At 36.2% G+C, this 13716-nt stretch overlaps 2 protein-coding genes across 3 annotated transcripts; both read right to left on the reverse strand.

Moving 5' to 3' along the window:
- Nucleotides 1-204: 204 nt before the first annotated feature.
- LOC111893854 (myosin-binding protein 2) lies at nucleotides 205-3593 on the reverse strand. 2 transcript variants are annotated; one of them, XR_006188080.2, is made up of 4 exons: nucleotides 2634-3593; nucleotides 1605-2533; nucleotides 1400-1489; nucleotides 205-541 (listed from the first exon to the last, which is right to left on the reverse strand). XR_006188080.2 is itself a non-coding variant. In XM_023889936.3 (3 exons), exons 1-3 carry the CDS (start codon nucleotides 3268-3270, stop codon nucleotides 482-484), a joined length of 1626 nt encoding a protein of 541 aa, XP_023745704.1. In that variant the 5' UTR covers nucleotides 3271-3589; the 3' UTR covers nucleotides 205-481. The 2 variants fall into 2 exon arrangements, 1 of the variants encoding a protein (XP_023745704.1); XM_023889936.3 differs by lacking the exon at nucleotides 1400-1489 and having other exon boundaries at nucleotides 2634-3589.
- Nucleotides 3594-4534: 941 nt separating this feature from the next.
- Nucleotides 4535-5583, reverse strand: LOC111893868 (non-specific lipid transfer protein GPI-anchored 5). Its single transcript, XM_023889956.3, has 2 exons — nucleotides 5168-5583; nucleotides 4535-4852 (listed from the first exon to the last, which is right to left on the reverse strand). Exons 1-2 carry the CDS (start codon nucleotides 5511-5513, stop codon nucleotides 4680-4682), a joined length of 519 nt encoding a protein of 172 aa, XP_023745724.1. The 5' UTR covers nucleotides 5514-5583; the 3' UTR covers nucleotides 4535-4679.
- Nucleotides 5584-13716: the final 8133 nt, after the last annotated feature.

A 13716-nucleotide genomic window follows, 5' to 3' on the forward strand; every position in this document is an offset into this window, starting at 1 on the left:
GATCGAACATAGACTAAAGTTCATTTGTCATTGATTTTACACAATCTTTTACTTAAACAAAATGAATAAACAAAGAAATTTGATGATTTTTATAAGTTGGATAACTAAACATAATAACATTCCTCTTGTTCTGTTTTCTGTAACACTAAAAACATCAAGATTTGATTCCATATACAAACTATTTTCCATATCGAGTTCTTCACAGAAAAGAAAGGGGTGTAAATGTAATATTTCACATGTCCAAATTTTAAGGGTTTCGTATCATACTACAGAAAAATTGAAACCGAAACTGTACAACAATATGCAATGAAGTCAAGAAAACATCTACACTCCAATTTTTATTATCCTTGCAACTGATTCTAATATTCACAAGAGAAAAATACTATATTGCAAAAAAAACTAAATTAAATTTCAAAACTACCAAGTTTTTTTTTTTTTTCCACATCCTTTCTTTAGATAATCAATCTTGATGATGAGCATTTCAAGAGCTTTTTGCAGGTCCTATTGATGCACTTCTACATCGCCTTTTCTTTGACAAACTCTGCAAAATTACAATTCAATCCTTAACGTTAACGTTGTACTTTGAAAAAGATTTACGCAAACTTATAGTATATTATACTTCGAAAAATTTACTCAATTATATCAGTGAAAATTTCTTTGTATTCAGATGATACTCTGCTATAATTAGGTAGATTTTTCAAATCACAATGTTGTAAGAGGAATAAATGAGAATAGGACATTATACTATACAAGTAAATGGAAGTAAGTTGATATAGTTTGTGATTTATTACACAGAAAACAATACAAAAGGGTAAAAAGGTCATTTATCACATCGTGGTGTTCATTCTGTCCGACAAAAAAAAAAGTTTTTATGCAAGTAAATGACAATTTTACCCATCTAAGTACGTAAGTTGCTATTTTTTACATTTATTATATGGAGAAAACAATATAAAAGGGTAAAATGGTCATTTATTCACATTGCGGTCGTTCATTATGTCCGTTAAAAAACAGTATTTATGCAAGTAAATGACCATTTAACCTGTCTAAGTACGTAAGTTGCTATTTTTTTTACATTTATTATATGGAGAAAACAATACAAAAGGGTAAAATTGTCATTTATTCACATTGCGGCCGTCCGTTCCGTCCGTTAAAAATAAGTCTTTATGCAAGTAAATGACCATTTTACCCATCCAAGTACGCGAGTTGCTATATTTTACATTTATTATATGAAGAAAACAACACAAAAGGGTAAAAGGGTCATTTAACATCGCGACCTTCATTCTGTCCAACAAAAAACAGTCTTTATCCAAGTAAATGACCGTTTTACCCATCTAACAGCATAAGTTGCCATTTTTTCATTTATTATACAGAGAAAACAAAATAGTCATTTACTCACAACCTTCATTCTGTCCGACAAAAAACCGTCTTTATGCAAGTAAATGACCATTTTACCCCTCTAAGTATTATATACACATTGGAGTAACTGAAACTGTGTGCATGCAAGTAAATGATCAGTTTTCATCTAACAAACAAAACAAGTAAATGTGACACGAGTAAATGACCATTTTACCCTTCTGGTCAAAAAATCAAAAAACAGTCAGCACCTTGGCGGAAGGAAGTGGAAGAGAAGCTTGACGTCCACTCCGAGGTTCAGTCAACATCCGTATCTCCTGAAGCTGTCTAGCAATATCCTCCAAAAGCTGCAACTGCAAACTTTCTTTTTCACGATTATCAATGGAGAAATTCAGCTTTTCTCTTCCTTCTTGCACAATTCTCAACCTTTCTCTCAACCACTCAACTTCAGTATCAAGTTTCGTTCTTTCATTATCCAAAGCCGACGTTGAATTCCTCCTTAAAATCTTCCATTTCGACCCCATCGGCGGCAGTCCCATCCCGCCGCTCACCTCCGCCTTCTTCACAACACCACCGCTACTCACCTCAGCCTCCTCCTCCTCCTTCCCATTTGTCTCATAAAAAACATCAGTCTCCTTCTTGTGTTCTTCCTCTACAATGGCTATGGTTTTCTCCGACAACTGTTTGTCTATCTTCAATTTTTGTTTTGATAAGTCGATTGACATGCTGAGATCACGTAAAATCCGATCAGGGTCGTTGTCACCGGAAGCAAGGGTATTATTGTAATTTTGATTACTTTCCGGTGAAGTCTGTCTGTAAGCTTCGACTTCCTTTTCCAGGAAATGTTTCTCCATCTCTCTTCTCAGAACGATTTCTTTCAAGATGTTCATCTCTTCTGCATCGTAAGCTGATTTCTCTTCTATCATTCTTTGATACTGACGTGACTCCATTTCTATTGACGCCTTTTCTTCTTGTAATCGGAGAATCATAGCCATGGCTTCATCGGCGGCAGTGGCGGCGGCGCTTCTTTCCTTCTCGAGTTCAATATAAAGCGCTGCTCGAGCGTCTTGCTCTTCTATTAATTCTCGTGTCAATAAAAGTATCGTGTTTGCTTTATCTTCCTCGTTAATGGGAATCCGTTCTTGGGAATCGTTTTCCGCCGTGGGAGTATGTGCTTCGTCTAAATCCAACCACAAAAATTCGAAAAAAAAAAGATGAATCTTGAAAAGTGAAAAGAATTAGTTGTGAAAATTGAAATAACAAGTAATCGGATTACTTACAGTTACAGCTGTTAGCACCGGAAAGAATGGAGTTCTCTGCAACTCCGGCGACATGTTCTTTCTCATTGCTCTGCTGATCGACGCACGTAATCCAATTTGGAGAAGATGAGACAGAAGAGCGTTTACCACTATCGAGACTACTCTTTTTTCTTCTTCGAAAACTACCTCTCACTCGATGATTTAAAGCCCCTTTTCCTTTCATATCGAATCCCCTTTCCTTTTCAATCTTAACTCCAGAATCATCGGTTTCATTTTTAACAGCTTTTCTAGCATCAGATATCGAACTACTAGACGCTTCACCTTCTAATTCCTTAACCCTCTCACCTCTTCCTAAATTCAAACCATCACTCGCATTGCAATTCTGGACACTAAAGAAAATCGAATCAAAAGGGAACTTTCTAGTTACAGAGAATTGAACAGCGGAGATTTTATCAGTTGGGTAATCAAGGAGTAAACTATTCAAATCGGAATTAGGGATCCCGAACGGACTTGGCAAGCTCAAACCGAAAAAACCCAGAAATTTACCAGCAAAGAAAGCAATGGTTGATCCACAAAGTAAGAAATAAGCTATTGAAAGATCAAGAAAAGCACCCACCAAACTATTAAACGTCCAGAATCGCGTACCCTGTCTACTCATCTTCTAGGGTTCTTTCTGATCAAATAGATTGGGGAAAACCGTTGCTTGATTGTAGTTTGTAGAACCCTCCCAGTTTAATTTTGAAAAACAAAATCAAGAAACCATTAATGCAAGTAAAGATGTAATCAAGACGATTGATTTTCATTTGATTTGGGATTTGAAAGACATGTATATCCGATTATCCGCCTTCTTGATGAAGAAATGTAAATGTAAATGCAAAATAGATGAATTCGACCTGATGATTTTGTTAGCGAGCGAGACACGCAGCATTGTTATCAACGAGGCACGTGCGATTCATTAATGGAATTTTATAAAAACGCCTTCCCATTTGTCATCTTATTTATATTTTACCTTTTCTTTAACAAACAAGAACACTTTTTTAGTTCATAAGTCATATCCATAAATCACCAAACAATGTACTTTAATTGAATATGTTTGGAATATTCACTTTTTAAAAAAAAAAATGAAACCTTTTTTTTTTTTTTTTTTTTTTTTTTTGTATAATTATAGTTAGAAAATTTATAATAGTAATAAGGTTTGTTGGGTTTTTGAAAGAATCACCTTGAAATAAAAGTAAAGGGGTTGTTTTTTTTTTTTTGTGAAGAGTTGGGCAACCATTTTTGTCTGTGCCGCGTAGACAACGCACAGACATATGCCCTCGCAGAATGTTTGTTTTTTGGAAGTGCGCAGACCAAAAAACGTCTGCACGAGGTTTTCCTGGCGCATACATGGGCCACTGTCTTCAAAGGTCTTCAGACCTCATTTTAACAAAAAAAAAAAAAAAAAAAAAAGACCATCTGTTTTTTTTTTTTTTTTAATTTTTTTTCTTTTTTTGCTGAAAATGCATTTTTAATCTTTATGACATTAAATTAAGATTGAAAAAATAATTTATTTCAACGGCTGCAGACGTTAAAAACAAACAGTCTTCTTATTGCAGACCGCAGACATTTGGTCCATCTCTTCTGCCGTAGAGGCTTGCAGATGTAGTCCGCAGACTGCAGACATTTTGGCTTCAAAAAAATAAACAGCACCTAAATGATTGTGTCACACTATTTATATTACTACTATTGTTTGTTACTTTATGGATTAAACCCCACAACAAAAGTTAAATTAAACGTGGTGGTTATATTAAAATAATTTATTTAACATAATAATTGGGATATAATTATCATTTTGGCTTGATCGGCGAAAAAGTAGGTTGACAAATTTCAAATTGAATAAATATCTTACAATTCGTTATTATAACCAAATCGAACATCCAACGCATATAATCTCATATTTATTCATAGACATAAGAATGTGTACATTATACGTTATAATTCGTGGTCAAACCCAAGATTATGTGAAACAAAATTACGAAAAGGTGAGTGAGAAAGTGAAACAAATATCAAGATGTCATCTCGCAAAACTCAAAACATAATAGAATATGCAACAACCACAGAAGAAAATAGAATTGGAACTAATGCAAATCGTATAGAAATCAAATCTGATGAACCATTACCGGTCGATGGAACAGTATTTGTTCCACTACCCGAACCGGAAGGGTTGTTTGGTGTTGATGGAGAGCTTCCTGGAGATGCGGCTGTTCATTTTAAAAACATTTGTGCAAGAATTAGTACGAAAGACAAAACAAATGGCGTAAAACTAACATGTATAGATGATTGTGAATATTTTTTCTTCATATTAGTTTTAGTTTTTTTTTATTTATTTATTTTTTATTTATTTATTTTTTTATTTTTTTATAGAAGTTTAACAAATTCATTTTGGGAGAGAAAATAAAAGCAAGTTTGAACTATACTCTCTAAAAAAAACTATCATACAAAACACAAACATATTAAATACCATCAAACTAAATATCCTAGCATGTATCGGTTTTATGTCAGAAAAAAGGTCCTACCATTGCATTGGCTAGTTGGAGGCGTTTGGACATCACATGCATTAGGTAGCTCGAGAGCCTGGGTTTGGTTAATATTAAGGCCTAAGGACGAGCCACCACCACTTAGGACCTCACACAAACATTGTGGTTGCGACTTGACCACACTAGCCAATTGGGTGCAACACCCTGTTGACGGGGTTGACGAGTTGCCACTAATGTAGTTAAGACATGGTGACATACTAATGATCACGTTTGTGCACCCTGAAGACGACGTTTGAGCCATTCCACAACCACATAACACACCTATTGTGATAGCTAGGAATATGGACTTCAACAAGAGAGTGTCATGTGTTTGATTTTGTGCCATTTGGAGAGATTGTTTGATGGAAAAGAGTGATTGAAATTGTTGGTAATTTGTTTGAGTAGAGTGAAGTTGTTTTGGTTTTATTTATAAAGGGATTGGAGAAAGAAAACTCAAAGTCAACTCTTCCGGTAAGGGGGGTTGCATTTAGGTTACCAACTACACTCCTAACCCATGGCACAACCGACCTTCGTATCAATTGCTTATATATGTTTTATATTTTTTTCCCCACTATTAAACAAATTATATGATTTATTAATAGCTTTTCGTTTATTGATATATATATTAATATTAATGCTTAGTAAGGTGATTGTGATATTAATGCTTAGTAGTCCTCACGGGTCAATTAGGAAAAGTTTCCAAGTGTAAATGTGAAAATAAAGAAAAAAGAATCTTAATAATAATCCCAAATAAAATTGGTAAAATGGGCTGGTAGATCATCTCTTTGGTGTTTCAATGGTTAATTTTAGGGGTAATTTTGGTGATTGTAAATGGATAATGGATTGAATGGTTCTACTGTCATTTTTAAAATTCCGTAATCTGTTTTTCTTGTTTTTTTCCTGTCTTCTTTCTCATTGGTTGGGTTTTTGTATTTTTATAAAATTTCTCGCCGTTTCAAAAAAAAAAAAAAAGATGATATTAGATAGATGTAAACACAAACAAAAGTGTTGATTTGTAATTCTTTTTGAACCTTGTATTCGTTTATTCTTTTTAATTTAGTTTGTCAAGGTCTTGGTCTCTTTCTGTAAATGTAAACACAAACCAAAGACTATCCTTTGTTAACACAATCACGGAGGTGTTTGTGATCGTTTATTTTAAAGTTGAAATTGGTTTTTTTTAAGTGTTTATTAGTTTATTTGGTATGAAAATAGAGTTTAAAAAAATATATTATATATTAGAAAAAAAACTTTAGCCAGGAGTAGACAGAAAAAAACAAATTACATAATGACTAATATAACCAACAAACTCATTTTTTAGAGCATTTACTATTTTTATTACGGTATTAAAAAAATTATTAAATAAACAATTTGATATTTCTAATATTATCGCTCGTAAAAACATGATTGTTTATGAGCCGCCAAAAATACCAAATTATTTCCTAGGTTATCTACAACCGACACAGTTTCATATACATCGTCACAAGATAATGTTTTAAAATAAAGAACATTATTATAGAAAACATTAATACCACCACATTCATTATCAAATGAAAAAGTAAATCCTTGTTTGTACAAACCAACTTAAGCAACCTAAAATCGAAAAGAACCTACAAATTACAACTTCTTGTAAACAATTTGATATATCTAGCTTTTTTCACGATTTGTACAAACAAGGATTTACTTTTTCATTTGATAATGAATGTGGTGGTATTAATGTTTTCTATAATAATGTTCTTTATTTTAAAGTATTATCTTGTGATGGTGTATATGAAACTGTGTCGGTTGTAGATAACTTAGGAAATAATGTGTTGTGTATCGATTCTTCCACTAGCTTGGATAAAGCATCATTATGGCATTGTCGTCTTGGACATGTGAGCAAGAAATGCATAGGCCAACTCCAAAAGGATGGAGTCTTGGAGTCATTTGACCTAAAGTCGGATGATAGTTGTGAATCTTGTTTACTTGGAAAAATGACAAAGTCACACTTTCACTAGTACCTATGCTAGGGGTAAAGGTTTGTTGGATCTTGTACACACAAATATGTGTGGACCCTTCAGAACCGCCACAAAAGATGTTAACCACTTCTATGTGACTTTTACTGATGATTACAGTAGATATGGTTATGTCTACTTAATCAAGCATAAGTCAGAAACCTTTGAAAAGTTCAAAGAGTTTAAAAAGGAAGTAGAGAATCAGTTGGGCAGGAACATTAAGATGCTTTGATCCGATCGAGGTAGTGAGTATCTTAGTACATAGTTCCTTGACTATCTTAAGGAATGTGGGATTGTCTCACAATTGACACCTCCAGAACACCACAGCTTAATGGTGTGGCTGAGAGGCGTAATCGAACCTTGTTGGACATGGTTCGTTCCATGATGATTCGAGTTTTGCTACCAATCTCATTTTGGGGGTATGCCTTAGAGACTGCCACCCATATTCTTAATCTAGTCCCTACCAAAAAGGTTGTCAAAACACCTCACGAGATGTGGACTGGGAAAGTTCCCAATTTGGACCGCATCAAGATTTGGGGTTGCGAGGATTTTGTGAGACGTGAGACTCACGATAAGCTCGAAACTCGGAGCGAGCGTTGTATTTTCATCGGCTACCCACATAAATCCTTTGGTTACCTCTTCTATAGACCCAGTGATAATGTGGTGTTTGTAGCAAGGAGAGGAGTCTTCCGTGAGAGAGAGTTCATAAGCCAAGGAAACAGTGGGAGGCAAATTGACCTTGAAGAAATTCAAGAGTCAAGTGGTGAAGGAACCTCAAACCCTAGCAATCAACCTGAGGAGGAAACTCCTGTTGATCCAACTGACGAGTCTGTACCTCTGAGGCATTCCATGAGAGTTAGGTATGCACCTGAGCATTACTATGGTTTCCATATTAGTGCGGAAGGTGATACACTTATCAGTGATAGTACACTAGTATGTTTGGATGAACCAAACAGCTACACAGAAGCCATGGCAGGCCCTGAGTCTGCCAAATGGAAAGAGGCTATAGACAACGAGATACAGTCCAAGTATGACAATGAAGTTTGAAACTTGGTTGACAATGTACTAGGTCGTAAGACAGTCGGGTGCAAATGGATCTTTAAGAAGAAGACCGACATGGATGGTAATGTACACTTATAAGGCGCGACTAGTTGCAAAGGGCTTTACTTAAACTCCGGGAGTTGATTATGATGGGAACTTTTCACTAGTAGCGAAGATTAAGTCTATTAGGGTTATGCTAGCCATTGCAGCATTTCATGATTATGAAATATGGCAAATGGATGTCAAAACTGCTTTCCATAATGGAAAGCTGGTTGATGATGTTTACATGAGTCAGCCATATGGTTTTGTCAGCGTAGAGTACCCTAATAGAGTGTGTAAGCTTGAGAAATCCATCTATGGATTGAAACAAGCACCTCACAGATGGAATCTTTGTTTCGATGAGAAAGTCAAAGAGTTTGGTTTTTCGAGGAGAGAAGATGAGTCATGTGTATATGTCAAGGCTAGTGGGAGTATAGTTAGCTTTTTGGTACTGTATGTGGATGACATACTACTCATAAAAAATGACATCCCAACTCTGCAGGAAGTGAAGTCCTCGCTTGGGAAGTGTTTTGCTATGAAGGACCTTGGAGAAGATACCTATATCCTAGGGATAAGGATTTTTAGAGACAAGACTAAGAGACTAATTGGACTTAGTCAAAGTGCCTACTTGGATAAGGTGCTGAATAGGTTTAACAAGCATGATTCCAAGAAAAGAGAGTTGCCAATCCAGAGTAATGCCAGACTGAGTAAGACTCAGAGCCTGAGTACAGAGGCTAAGATAGCTGAGATGAGTCGAGTATCGTATGCTTCCATTGTAGGCTCGATCACGTATGTTATGACTTGTACTCATCCTGATGTAGCCTTTGCTTTGAGCATGGTCATCAGATATCAGGGGAACCCTGGAAAGGCTCACTGGACTGCGGTAAAGAACATTCTCAAGTACTTGTAGAGGACTAAGGACTGGGTCCTTACCCTCGGTGGGAGTGATGACTTGAGAGTAGTAGGGTATAGTGATGCTAGCTTCCAGACTGATAGGGATAATTTCTGCTCTCAGTCAGGCTGGGTCTTTACCTTAAACGGAGGAGCAATTACTTGGAAAAGTTCCAAGTAGGAGACAATGGCTTATTCAACTTGCGAATCAGAGTACATAGCAGCAAGCGAGGCAGAAAAGGAGGCAATATGGCTGAAGAACTTCATTGGAGACCTTGGAGTAGTACCAACTATAAAGGAGCCTATGGAGATTTTCTGTGATAGTGAAAGTGCAGTTGCCTTAGTCAAGGAACCAAGGGATCACGGGAGATCCAGGCACATTGACAAAAAATATCATCTCATTAGACATAGAATAGAAGAAGGGATCCTCGTGGCAAAGAGGGTATCATTGGATGAGAACCCAACAGATCCCCTCACGAAGGGACTGGGTAGGGTTAAGCATATTCAGCATGCGAGGCACATTGGGCTAAAGGATGATATTAGTTTTAGAAGTTAGATAGCTTTTGAATTTTGTAAAGTGTAATTGACATTTGATGATAAATAAAAGTTGTTGTTTACTTATAAGTAAAGTGTTGCTATCTTCTGTCAATCGTTTACTATCATTTCATTTTTGCATGTTTTGACTTCCAAAGTAATTATGTTATGGTATATCATATTATTCAAACCATCCACAGTCAATCATACTTTGGAAGTAGGTAATGAGGCAAGACTGTCAGAAGGGTCTGCAGTTTGTCTGGGACAAAGGGGCTGTAGTGTTCACGAGTACTCCTGGAATAGCGATTCGAGTATTGGATTCAACCCACACTCACTTGTATCACTTCATGGAATTTATCTCGAGTGATCGTGAGATGGTAATATCATATAATTCTTCAAATCTAGAGATATAAGTTTGTTGACTATGAGTTGGTTATTCAACATGTAGTAGAACAAGCATATGAGTCGAAGTTTATCTGTTCGTTTTAGTCCTTGGAGGATTAAAAGCGATATTTGGGCCCCTCGATGATTTTGTTTTGACCTATGTATCGGGCCCGGTCAGAACTAAATTGATGTGTTCGATTAAGCTCTATGTCAAACAAATCGGAAATCGGGAAACAAACTGTCAGAAAATAAGTACGAAATTGTTCCATGTATTTGTCTAACTAATATCTTGAGGGCAAAGGATTATATGATCACTTATCCTAAATGGCACGTCATCTTAGTTCCGCGAGACTTTGAAAGAGCTACGATTACAGATATGTTCCTGAAGTCATACTTGCAGTCATAGTTATTAGACTTATCCAAGTGGGAGACTATTAGATAAGGTGTCTAAGCCCATAACTATTTCTTATATGTACTTGACCCGGTTGGCATGGTCCATTTGGGTTGCATGGCATCATAATAATTGGATAGACAAAATGAGAAGAAGGATACTTATGATTTGCTAATATATTATAAGTTATATTATATTAATAGGAAATCATATTATTTAATTAGTATTGATCAAGAGTTAAATTTGGAATTAATTTTATGTTCAAAAGGAGAGTAATTAAATATATGGGGTTGATTGTGTAAATCATCCATTCTTATATAGTGGGCTAATGATCCATGATTTATTGGATTGGGCTAAAACCCATAGGGTACTCCATGGATGGTCCATGGAGGTTAAAACTCATTGATCATGGAGGAAATGAAAAGCCACGTCAATTAGGGTTTACATGGTATAACCCTACTTGTGACACAGTATATAAAGACCCCATGGGCTACCAAAATCTGCACTAAGTGAAGAACAAAAGGGCTAGCCGATTTTGAGTGATAGTGTACTTCTCTCAAAGTTATTACAAGAGTTGTGGTGTTATGTGAAACATTTGAGGCATCGCATTTGGGGTGTTAGGCTCACAAAGTTCTTAAGGAATCCAAGCAACAAGAAAGGTATGTTCTTCTACTAGCTTTTATATTTCAAGTTCCCCATGCCATACTAGTTAGGTTAAGAACCTTGGAAAAATCAAATTTGCATGTATCTTAGTAAAGCATAGATCCAAGGTTTCTAGGGTTGCATGTACACCATAAGAGTGTTAGAATGCTCATAACCCTTCAGTTGTTGCCTTCAACTATGGTGAAAACCGCCTTTCTCCCCAACTGGTCAGAATATAGCTGCATTGATAGACAAATTTGTAAAAATCATAGAAAATTGTAGCAAAATAATTTAGACCTTTAAAAGTACTTTTGGAAAAGATACAATTCTGAAATTATGGAATACGAAATGAAAATAGAGAATTTTGCATGTCTCAAGGGTGAGAAAACAGCCCTAAACATGTGGTTGTTTTGGGTCCAAAACTGGGAACTTTGTGTGATAATTAATTTATGTGTTTACGTTATGGAATTGTCATGTTTGGCATTGTACAACTCCAATAACCTTTATTTGTATTTTAATAGGTTCAAGGGTGATACTTCAACTTTTACAAGATTTGAAGTGTGGAAAAGGTGCTTCTTTGACAAAGGTGAGTCAATCTTTGTGGTTGTTTAAAGTACTTGTTAGGGATTCCACATCTTAGAGGGATTGAAATGAAACTAGATTGTTTAGGTTGCATGTACCCCAATTTTGAATGATATTTTGATTTGAATGATGTTACCTTCATGCTATACTTTTTGGTGGCTATTTTTATGTGAGGGTGTGATAGGTCTATGATAGAAGGAGGGATTTGTGTTGATAATGTGTAAATATGTGCATGCTATATTTTTTTGGAAATACTTGTCTATGTTGGTTAGGAAAATGCATGCTAGTGATATAATATGCCTTAATGATGAAATTATGATATGTGCATGATTATATAAATATGTAAAATGCCTTCATTTGATGTCTTATTGCTTGTTTACATATTATGTAGTAGGGAAGTAATATGCCATTTAATATTAATACAAATTGAGCATGATTACCTAGGAAGGATTGTAGTCTAATTCTTATGTGATAAATTAATAATATATTAATTAAAAAAGGGAATACACTTAGTGGGGCATAAAGGGTAGAAACCTAGGCTTAGGTGTGTACTCTTTCGGGATACTTGTGAGGACCTTAGAAGTTGGAAGATACCTGAAAGGAAAGAGCTTAAGCCACTAGTGACACCGAGTGGTTTTTCTGGACCACCACTCGGGACATGGTTCATGGACACTAAGGTGTTCAAGGACTAGAGTGATATTGGCGTAGTGATGGTGCTGGATCAAATATCACGTTTTAATGGGATGCTCTAGTGATGGGAAAAATGACAAGTACCGCTCTCGAACAACAACGTGCATACTTGTATGTGCAACATCGAAGTTGTGAATGCAGCAAACCAGGAGCAATGTTACAAGTGAGAGTCACGCCTCACTTAGTGTATTAGGTCGAGCCGATCATGTTAGTAGTGAATCAGGTTTTTACCTCTTGGGTTAGTGATGGACCCAGTGGGGTAGGGTTGGGCCAGTCACTTAGTAGTGAGCGGGTTTTGCCTTTAGGTGAGTGATGGAGCTATGTGTGGGATGTCTACCTTACGATACAAGTCATATCATACATGATCGAGCCAACAACGAAAGCATATGGTAATCAACTCATCTCAGCTATCTCGGCCTCTATACTCGGACTCTGAGCCTTGCTCAGTTTGGCATTATGCTAGATCGGTAAGTCACCTTTCTTGGAATTCTACATGTTGAACCTTTTAAACACTTTGTCAACATAGGTGCTTTAACTAAGTCCAATTAGTCTTTTACTCCTTTCTCTCAATATCCTTATCCCTAGGATATAGGCAGCTTCTCCAAGGTCCTTCATAGCGAAACACTTCCCAAGCCAGGAATTAACCTCCTGCAAAGTTGGGATGTCATTTCCCATGAGTAGTATGTCATCCACATACACTACCAAAAAACTAACTATACTCCCACTAGCCCTGACATATACACAGGACTCATATTCGCTTCTCAAAAAGACAAACTCTTTGACTTTCTCATCAAAACAATGATTCCAGCTGCGAGATGCTTGTTTCAATTAATAAATGGATTTCTCAAGCTTGCACACTCTATTGGGGTACTCTGCACTGACAAAACCTTATGGCTGACTCATGTAAACATCCTCAGCCAACTTTCCATTAATGAAAGCGGTTTTGACATCTATTTGCCATATTTCATAATTATGAAATGCAACAATGGCTAGCATAACCCTAATAGACTTAATATTCGCTACTGGTGAGAAGGTTTCATCATAATTAACTCCATGAGTTTGAGTGAAGCCTTTAGCAACCAGTCACGCCTTATAAATGTGCACTTTCCCATCCATGTCGGTCTTCTTCTTGAAGATCCATTTGCACCCGACCATCTTACGACCCGGTACATTGTCAACCAAGTTCCAAACTGGATTGTCATACATGGACTGAATCTCGCTGTCCATAGCCTCTTTCCATTTAGCAGACTTAGGGCCTGCCATGGCTTCCCTATAACTGTTAGGTTCATCCAAATTTACCAATGTACTATCACTAATAAATGTATCACCTTTGCAGTAATATGGAAACCATAGTAATGCTTAGG

The sequence above is a fragment of the Lactuca sativa genome, chromosome 2 (genome assembly GCF_002870075.4).
Source record: "Lactuca sativa cultivar Salinas chromosome 2, Lsat_Salinas_v11, whole genome shotgun sequence".
Taxonomy (NCBI): Eukaryota; Viridiplantae; Streptophyta; class Magnoliopsida; order Asterales; family Asteraceae; genus Lactuca; species Lactuca sativa.

Excerpts from the sequence above, each read along its gene's own strand:
- LOC111893854 (XM_023889936.3), bottom strand. The coding sequence starts at position 3,270 with ATGAGTAGACAGGGTACGCGATTCTGGACGTTTAATAGTTTGGTGGGT. Across the intron at positions 2,534-2,633 it reads CGGTGCTAACAGCTGTAACT|ACGAAGCACATACTCCCACG; the intron begins GTAAGTAATCCG and ends GGTTGGATTTAG. Across the intron at positions 542-1,604 it reads TTCCACTTCCTTCCGCCAAG|AGTTTGTCAAAGAAAAGGCG; the intron begins GTGCTGACTGTT and ends GTAATTTTGCAG.
- LOC111893868 (XM_023889956.3), bottom strand. The coding sequence starts at position 5,513 with ATGGCACAAAATCAAACACATGACACTCTCTTGTTGAAGTCCATATTC. Across the intron at positions 4,853-5,167 it reads TCCAACTAGCCAATGCAATG|CCGCATCTCCAGGAAGCTCT; the intron begins GTAGGACCTTTT and ends TAAAATGAACAG.